This window comes from Cornus florida, unplaced genomic scaffold (genome assembly GCF_030987335.1).
Source record: "Cornus florida cultivar Cherokee Brave unplaced genomic scaffold, ASM3098733v1 CherokeeBrave_3.0.0_Hap2_Chr05, whole genome shotgun sequence".
Lineage (NCBI taxonomy): Eukaryota > Viridiplantae > Streptophyta > Magnoliopsida > Cornales > Cornaceae > Cornus > Cornus florida.
This window is the reverse complement of record NW_026775575.1, coordinates 81,426,151-81,435,989: the sequence shown is the minus strand read 5'-3', so window position 1 is coordinate 81,435,989 and position 9,839 is coordinate 81,426,151. Positions and strand designations below refer to the sequence as shown.

Here is a 9,839-nt window from a genome sequence, read left to right as displayed (position 1 = left end):
GACGACGAAGAGGACAAATTGGACGCTATTCAACTGGAAGATTGAAAGTCTGCTCCTGCAAATTTAGATGACTAATCAGGTAGCGCCCTTGCTTGTAATGCTTGCTGGTTTAACAAACAGAGAGTGGTGGGGCTGGTGGAGTGTTGTTGAGCCTCCTTTTGTTGGGGGAAGGTTATCCGGGGGTGAATTGAATTCATTATGAACTCAAAAGTGTAAGGCTGATTAGTGAGGTCTTAAAAACTTCATACAATGAATGATCGTCTATTCCATTTTTTCAAATCTAAGCTTTCTATGTTTCAATCGGCAATTGCTTGGATGCGTTTGAAAGCCTCGAGATGGCTTGCATCAGAAATGCGTTCTGTTTATTTTTTAAAACCATGAGACAATGATTCATTTTATTAAATGATACGAGACAAGTCGAACCATATGAGACAATGATTCATTTTACTACATGATATGAGACCAGACGAGCTCAATTTTTTGAGCTCATCACGCCAAGCTAAGCCCGAGCTAAGCTTATAAACAAACACATCAAGCCCAAACAACCTAAAATTCGGTCAGCTCGGTTCATTGGCAGCTGACTGTAACTGCCTGTCTCTGTGTGATTTGGGCGCGAATCACCTGCAGTGAGGTTCCTATGCGGTTTCATGCTGTAACTTTTAAGTGGTCCATATTTGGCCACATCATTCTTCAGCTAACGGACACTAAGGTCGTGTTTGACCAATTACACCACAACATTTCACACCATTTATAAGTAACATCACAGAGTTTAAAAAGTAACATCGCCACTTTTAATTTCAAATAACACCACTATTTATAAGTAACATTTCACCGCCATTTATAAGTAACACCTCTAAAAAATAACATCACCATCATTTAAATAGCAATTGCACCACTATTTATAAGTAACATTTCACCACCATTTATAAGTAACATCACAGATGTTTAAAAGTAATATCACATAGTCTAACATCACAGAAGTTTAAACTATGTGATATTACTTTTAAACTTATGTGATGTCACTTGGTGAAATTTTACTTATAAATAGTGGTGAAGTAAAACATAGCCAAATCAAGGCCAATTACGGCTCACTGTAGGTGTGATTTATAGCCGTCTCTAGAATGATGCATGCCTAAGAGAGTACACGACAATGCCAAATATATATATATATATATTCATTTCCATACAGATCCTATATATTCATTTCATATATATATATATATATATTCATTTCCATACAGATCCTATATATTCATTTCCATACAGATCCCGATCTTTGCAAGTAAACATTTGTCACGACTGTCCAAGTATTAAAAGGAGCACACTCAATACATCTCATTCACAGCATTTCATTTAAGATACTTTTCATAAAAAAATCCATCCGCCGATTTTAACAAGGAAGAAGCAGCAGCATCCACTAACAAGCAGGAATAATTTCGCAATACAAAACCTAGCTTCCATCATGAATATTTTATACGAATAACAAATGATAGTACAATACTGGACAGTAATCGTATCACACCTGTATGTTCAACCCTCCCTCATTGTGACACTGAAGAAGTGTATCGATTGTTCTCTTTCCACTTTCCTCTCAAAATAATACTATACCGGCACAAAACCAAGGGCCTTTCCGGTTTCACACTAGTTGTCACATGAGTGATCCACCACGGGATTGATAATCTACTGACAAACTGCTCTGACGCTTCATTGCATTGTCAGGTAACCATCTTGCTTCATTTTAAGGAGACTGCTCTCGATATTTCGCAGTACTGGTTTATAGCTGCAATAATTTTCAATCGGATATTTTTAAAAAAATAAGCTCAACAAAGATGTCTTGCAAAATTTGTAAGCATTAAACATCAAAATACTTTCACAACCATTGGAAAAAGATCAGAAAGAGAGCACATACAGGCGTGCAAGACCATTGTATGCTTGTGTGGCTTGTTGGAGTCGTGCCGAGAGCTGCAAGATCTCTGCCGATAGTGCTTCCGCTCTGCTCTGTTCTTTAGCAAGTTGGCCCTATTAACAGGCAACATGCGTATTACTCAAGCTTTTACACAAAATATCAATGGTTGATATTATACTGAACTTTACCCCAGCAAAAACCAGAAAATGAAGTTGTGAAGAGCCAAGATAAGATACAAGAGAGGCCTTCGCTAAATCTAGTTAGCACGGATATGGATAAGAGACAGATACGACACGGCATAGACACGACAATATGGTAAATCTAAAAAATGTAGGACACAAATACAAGGACAGTCAAGGAATAATAAAATGGTTATATTACTATACATACATAAAATAAATAAATATCATTTTACCAGCATTATCATGAATGAAATCACTAATTTGGTGCTTAGAGATTGTTCTTAAAAAAATTAGAAAATTACCCTGCCGTATCCTGAGTGTGTCCCAAACAAGTTCCTGCCATGTCCATCTCATGTCCAACCAGGGAAAAGATACTCAAATTTCTGGACACTTTTAGTTGTTCCGGACATGTGTCCAGACGTGGGACTGTTCGATACTTACCACAGCAAAGCTAGGAGATTCCCAAACTAAAATAGATTGATAACAGCCTAATCTAGTAACCAGTGTTGTAAAAGGCTCAACGCGCATCAAGGCACTAGAGGTCCATTGGAGCCTAGGCGCAAGGCTAGGCGCGTTAAATTACCATTAAAGCATATTCATATTCCACATAAAAAGCGTAAACGTTGTCAAAGGCGCACCTGGGCACACAACAGGCGCAAGAGTTGCACCTGTATGTGCCTGGAGCCTAGGCGCACCTTTAACAACACTGCTAGTAACCCACCCACTCGATCAGTCCCTTCAGCTGTTTTAATTGCAAGCCTACTTTCCTTCTTCCCTGTAACTCACACCTGTACTATCACATGCAAATAGATAAGCACAACAGCAACCTACTACTGCTAAGCCAGAGACTAACCTTGAGGAAAAGAATATCAGCTGTATATGCCTGAGGACTGGACTCATTTCCCACGTCTTTGTTAGCTTCCAAAAGGCCTCCCTCCATCTTCTTATCATTCAATGACGGTGTACTAGCCTGTGCTGCTCTCAAATTATCTAGCATGCCACGGAGTTCCTCATTCTGCTTAAGACAGTCTTTTACCTGCAGTCAAAAAAAAAAATTTGTCAGGCTGACCATTGTTTTGAGGACAGATACCCACCACATTACTCCCAAAATAACTTTTAGGGCGTAACAATTACTAGAAGCATTCTGCATCCAAGGGATGAATGAAAGCATTATTTCGTACTCTTCTCCATGCTATTCTGTTTAGAGGATTATTGAAATCCCATCTCCTAGATATTACTCTAGTCGTTTCCATATCTCAAATATCATCTTATATCAGCTATGTTGTATCGCATAACTCATACACGAATGATAAGCCAAGGATGTTCTTTTATGCAGGCTTCTCTGATGGTTTACATGGCTGCATTGATTCTCCTTAAGCAACTTAAATGGTTGAAACCAATCAGTTGATTGTCAACAAAATCCATAAAAAATATTTAACAAGTGTTCAAGGACAAATTTGGTGGTTTATAATCAAATTTTACCATAACAGCTTCATTATGAACTCCAAATGAATCAGGCAGCCAAACAACTTTCCCTCCAAATTTTCATATTGAGCTATGGAACAAAGAATCTAATGCACCCATTCATTCAAACCTTTAACCAAATTAAGGTTCGCAAAATCAATCCAAAACTACTTTGGGCACCTACAGATCCATCAAAACAGGGTAAAATATAAAAGAAACAACATATAAATGAACATGCACGCATTGCCAAGTCACTAAATCTGCAAGCCTATGCCTGTCAATCATCAAGCACTGTACCTGATTCTCCCAGTGAACCACCACACCCATTGCCTCTTGATAAGCAGATGAGAGGTTAGAATTTTCTTCAAAAAGCCTCTCAATCTCCGAAGATTGGGAATCAATCTGTCAACAAGATTAAGAAGCAAACTGTAATTTTCCAATTTAGGTACTAAATTATTAAAATGAAAGCAAAGATAGTACCTCCATTAGAAGTTTCTGTCTACTACTCTCCAATCTCTCAACCACCACTGCCATATCATGCAATTGCTTCTCAAGTTTCTCCTTGTCTTCCTGCAAAAGTAGAAAGATATCAGTGGGATCATAATAACAGTCATACAACACTGGTCCCTCAGCACATCAATGGCATGACGGTGCATAAGCAGTTGATCAAGTATCATATGAAAAAAAAAATTTGGCAAGGGGTGACAGTGAAATAAAACTGGGGGACAAATCTAGAGAACTATGGTCATAATCAAATTTACCACTCATAGTTTAAGTCTCAATTGGACAGTCATATTCATCGAAACAACAATATGGCACTAGACAAAATCTAATCCAACCTCAGGGATATAATAAAAGTTTTCAACTCAAACAGATATATTTAACAATTTAGATTTTCAACAAGAACTGATGATTGATGTTTACACCATAATTAGAAAGAAAGAGGTTGTTATCTCAATAAAAAAAGGCCATAACCACTTGTTTTCCCATTATTAATTCAGGATGCTGGAAGTGGCAGATTAAATATAAACACATTTTATTTACAACAAGGTGCTGCCGTCAAACTTGAACTTGCATTCTAATGCTACTAAAAATACACTTACCAAAAAATTCCTACAAGTATCAAATCAAATACGTTCACTCACCATTGAAAATGCCTTATGAGCAGCTTTTTCTGAAACGTCTTCTGCATTAAACAGGATGGGGTCATAACACAAAACTCGCCTCAAAAAAAAATAAATAAAAAAGATCCAAAAGAAAAGCTTTACAGAAAGAAATTACCTAGCACAAAAGAAAAATCACTATAAGAAAAAGATGATGTATCTACTTCAAATAGTGCACGTCGAAATCAGCAAAAAAAATAAGAACATTGTTGAAAACTGTAGAAACAGATTTTAATCAAAAACATATTTTTTTCATGAAATGAATTTAACTCAATTTGACTTAAATCCTTTTTCCACCAATCTAGGGTTGGATAGAAAAATTTATTTTGCCATTCCCCTATCTAAGATGTTACTTCAGTTAACCACATGCTACCGTATCTCTCAATTGGACAGTTACTTCAGTTAACCACATCCTACCGTATCTTTCATTGCTACCCAATCCATGCTAATTTCGATATGTCCCTCCCAAACATTGCGCTCAATTGTACCGTGCCACTCTTCATTACTAGTGTAGTAATTAATCACACTATGGTCAACCCATCTTAATTAATTTTCACTCATTTTATCTCAAATGGAAACTACTTCAATTGTTTCACGAACTTGTTCATTTCTAATTTTATCCTTCATATTTTTTCACACATCCATCTCAACATTCACATTTTGGCCAACACTTGATCCTTACCATGTGGTCACACATCCATCTCAACAAAAATTTGATAAAAATTTACCTTGCAATTTTAATGCATCATAACACAGAATATGCCAAAAGCTATGCTTCAATTTACCAATCCTGCATTAATTATATGTTTTAACCCTGTTTCCAATTTCTAGTTCTACTAAAGTTGCATTTCATCAATTCAGTTTTAGTTCTACTTATCTTAAACTCTCTTGGTTCTAATTCAGCTCTAATTTCATCAATCAAAACAATAACATCAAATAGCATACACCATGGAACCTTATCCTAAATGTGTTTTGTTAGTTCATCCATAACTAAGGTAAAAGATATGGACTTAATGTCAATCCTTGATGCAAGTCTGTATTAATTGAGCTCAAGGGTATAGCTTTGATTGTCTTTTAGCTTTGTATATGGGATGCGCCCCTTTTGGGCACTCTTCTATAATATGTTACTTATGAATCAAAAATGTTTGTAGCAATTGAGAATTGATTTCTTCATCCCACAATTGTTTTAACTACACTCCCTATTGCATCATACATGTCCTTTATTATGTTAATATATCCACTTGTGACTTTTCTTTTCTAAAATTGACCCGCTTTCTGCAGATCAATAACTGCCATACAAGTACCTTTATTCTTTCTTTTTTTCTTTTTATTTTTATAAGTACTACAAGTACCTTCATTCTTCCCTCCCAATATTTTCAATAATCTTCTCAATAAGTAAATAACTTCCATTATTGACCTCCACATATAAATCCAAAATGAAACTTTAAAATTGTATTTTTCAAGTATTAATAAATGCACATTCACTTTCTCCCATATATGACTAATCATTTTGTTGCTAGAACAATTTATACAACTTTGAATATCCAGATTCGTTTGCTGATCTCCTCAAAGTTGCCATAATCTTCTAAACCTAAGCTACCTGTGTGATTCTAATTAGCAACATTTCAAAGTAATTCCAACCTTTCTCTATTTTCATCATATTTCACTAAAACTCTTATATTCTCACTTTTGATACACTAAAGATTATTAAAATCTCCAGTTTTCCTCTTGTTCAATTTAGCAAGTTAATATATACACTTCTCACTGTTTTTCCATATTTGTATTTTTCAAAAGTTTGTTCATTTCTAGCTTTTTGGCAAACTTTGTAACTCCCTTTTGCTTGTAGCTTTACAATGATCCAATCCCAAGGTCCACCTACTCATGAATTGAAAACTATTAGATACTTTAGGCAGACCTCTCTATTGAGTTAGGCAAATGACAATCACTAGCAGGTGGGAAAAAATAGTTATGCCTAAAACCGATATATTTCCCACTTTCTCAGTTGTGCTCAAGGTGAGCCACATATTCAACAGTCTAGATAGATTACTCACTTAAAGGTACAGAGATAAAATTAATAAATAATCCAAGATGGATATCAAAACCATTTAATGTAATATTTTTCCCCTAAAAAATTGAGGTAGTTATAGCTGCAAGTTGATTGGTGATACCTGACGCCCTTTTGGAGATAACTGCAAGTTTCTCCTCCAACTCCTGCTTTTCAAACATTAGGGTAGATGTCCGGGCTTGTTCCTCTGCCAAACGTTGTCGCTCTTGCTGCCTCAGAAGTGACTCTTGCTGTAATTTTGATCAATTATGATATAAACATAAATACATATTCCAACAGTAAATGTGGAAAATTTCAACTACATTCTAACCTCTAACATGGATTTTATACTGGCTAGCTCCTTTTCCATGGATTGTATGTGTTCGGCTGAATTTCCCATTGAGGTCATGCCACCAAGTGAACCACTCATTGCTTGTTGCTGTAACAAATTTAATTCTGCCCTCAATGCTGCTGAATCCTCCTCTGCCTATTGCCAGAGAATTAATAAGTATATTATTAAGTGGTATGTTATGGAAAATTAATCAACAGAAACAGCTAGCATACCCGGTATTGTTCTTCTTCTGCTTCCTTTAAACGTTTCTTCATTGTGCGAAGCTGAGCTGAGAGATCCTCCTACACTAAAATATCATAGTTTGTCGGTGAAGCATAGAGAATAGTTAATGTGAAACTTCGTAAAAACCTAAATGTTTAGATTTCGTGTACCCGTGCAACAACTGCTGCATCTTTCTCCATTGCAACATCCTTAAGAGCTTTCCTTAAGGATGGTACCGTACTCTGTTCCTGCAATTTACAATGGAAACAAAAGACAATGACTTGGTGTACTTGTAACAGTGCGCATATATATATTGAAATAATATTAAGGACTAGATAGCCAATCTATTATAATTAAATCATTTTTCCTTTAAATGGTTAAATAAAAAATGAAGTAGTTTTTAATTCGAATACGATAAATCTCAATTTCATTCTGCCCTATCAATCACAAGTGTCTGAACCTAGGTCACACAGAGTGGGTGCGGGTGCAGAAGCAGGAGCACGAAAGTAGCAAAGTCTAAGTCACACATAGTGGGATCAGGAGCAAGATTGTGCACGGAGCACAAAAGCGGGAGCGCAAGCAGAGCAGGAGAGCGGCACCCATATAGAAGAATTATGTGACTTAGGTCTGAACTCTTCATAGTTTTACCACACCACAGTAATGCTACTTGCTCGATTAACAACATAAGAAAGTAATGCATATGGTTAAAATCATCTAACTGTGCAAGTGTGACATTGAATATCCATTGGCAATGGATTCAACTCCACTCGAGATTGTGTAACCTTTTTTCCCACAATTGACAAACCGAAAATAATCCACCAAAGCAATATCACAAACGTATTTAACAACAGTGTGTATAGAGAAACTATATGCCTTCTATTTACCAGCTCATTCAGATGTTTCTGCAGCGCATCATTCTCTGATTCTTTTGCTTGAAGCTAAAAAACAAATAAAAATAAAAATTTTAACATGATAAAAGCAAATTTATCATCTAAAATAAAAAATAGTAGTCCATTTGATAATTGTATACCCTTGAGATCAGTTTCGTGTTATCTTCTTCCAATTCAGTGTTCTTCATCTGCATGTCTTTTAGCTGAGATACTAAACCACTAACATCATTCTGCAATATTTTTCAAAGAATGTCTATATCAAAACCTACAGTTATTGCACAAAGTAAATAAAAAATTTATAAATAAAATTGGTCACTTAAATCAAAGCTCCCAGCTGATATCTCTCATAACCCAAAAGTTTTGTGTTGTCATGGAATTCCAAATTTCCCTAATTCTCAGGGTGAAAGGCCACTCGAGATAAAAATAACAAACCAAATTCCCCCTTATATTTTTTCCCGGAGAAGTTTTACAAGGACTATTTTTTTTCTGAAACCAATTTTAGCATCAAAAGAAATTTGCAATAGGAATAAAAATCTAGAATGAAATTTTCGCCAAAGCCACCAAATTTTTTTTTAAAAATAATAATGAGAAAGAAAAAAATAAAAAATATTGATTTTACCTCTGATGAGAGTCTATTTGCACTTTCAGACCTTTTCATCCCTAAAACATCTGTGCACACATGGATACAAAATAAATAAAAAAATAAAATAGTTGATATCTATAATGTCAATGAATTATTAATAATAACAATAATATAAAAATTAAATTTACGACTAGAGAGAGAGACCATTAGGGTTTAAAGCATTGGTCAGATCTGGGCCAGAGGAGGTTTTGCTTAACCTTTCTGCTGCTCTCTTTTGACGAATTTCTTCCAACTGAAAAAATAAATATAATTTGTTTATCGATAAACAAAATAAATACGCATTCACAAAATTTCAAAAAAAAAAAAAAATTATTTTTGAAGAACTTGGGAAGATGGTGATGAGAAGATGATTAGATCTGTACCGTTCGTCGACCAAGGGTAGCGTGACGTGCCTCCATGACTCAGAGAGAGTGGATGTTTATTTCTCTGCAAAACGTCTATATAGGAAGGGTCTCTTTTATAGAGAGAGAGGGGGGGGGAGAGAGGAGAGGGAGAAATCGACTTCGCGGTCGGTCTCGGACGGCCAACCGTCGACTTCTTTATTCAAATGCCAAAGAATGAGCGATTAGCAGGCTTTGGAAACCTTTCTCAGTTTATAATTCAAAGAACCATTCAATTTGAAATAAATATTATATTACTCCTATTTTCCCAAAAAAAAAAAAAAAAAAAAAAAGGAAAAATGATATTTTAGGCGACAAAAAAACAAAAAAAACTTACAAAATACCGACAATAAATAAATAATTCTCTCAAGCACCCCATATCATATTAAATATAGTAAGTTTTCTTTAGACAAAAATATCATTGCAGCAATTTTCTTCCATGTCTTCACCTTTTTCTCCCTGGACTCTCTCTGTTTCGTGTTTTTACTTTTTTTCTTTCCTGACTCTCTGTATGATTAATTTATTTCCTTTTTTATGGTCTTCATCTTTTTTCGCTCTGTATGTTAATCCTCTTTATATTTTTCTTTGAAATTTTGCTCTTTATAAAATATTTT

The 9,839-nt window shown here is 35.2% G+C and overlaps 1 protein-coding gene across 2 annotated transcripts; it reads right to left on the bottom strand.

The window, feature by feature from the left end:
* Positions 1-1,310: 1,310 nt before the first annotated feature.
* On the bottom strand, positions 1,311-9,451 carry LOC132307142 (uncharacterized). Of its 2 annotated transcripts, none has more exons than XM_059804821.1 (15): positions 9,208-9,451; positions 8,990-9,077; positions 8,822-8,871; positions 8,343-8,432; positions 8,197-8,250; positions 7,483-7,560; positions 7,324-7,392; positions 7,091-7,246; positions 6,884-7,010; positions 4,698-4,735; positions 4,033-4,122; positions 3,850-3,954; positions 2,942-3,124; positions 1,910-2,019; positions 1,311-1,780 (listed from the first exon to the last, which is right to left on the bottom strand). In XM_059804821.1, the coding sequence occupies exons 1-15, from the start codon at positions 9,241-9,243 to the stop codon at positions 1,705-1,707; spliced, it is 1,350 nt and encodes a 449-aa protein (XP_059660804.1). In that variant the 5' UTR covers positions 9,244-9,451; the 3' UTR covers positions 1,311-1,704. The 2 variants fall into 2 exon arrangements, with proteins under 2 accessions (XP_059660804.1, XP_059660803.1); XM_059804820.1 differs by having other exon boundaries at positions 4,698-4,738; positions 9,208-9,450.
* Between the last annotated feature and the right edge of the window lie 388 nt (positions 9,452-9,839).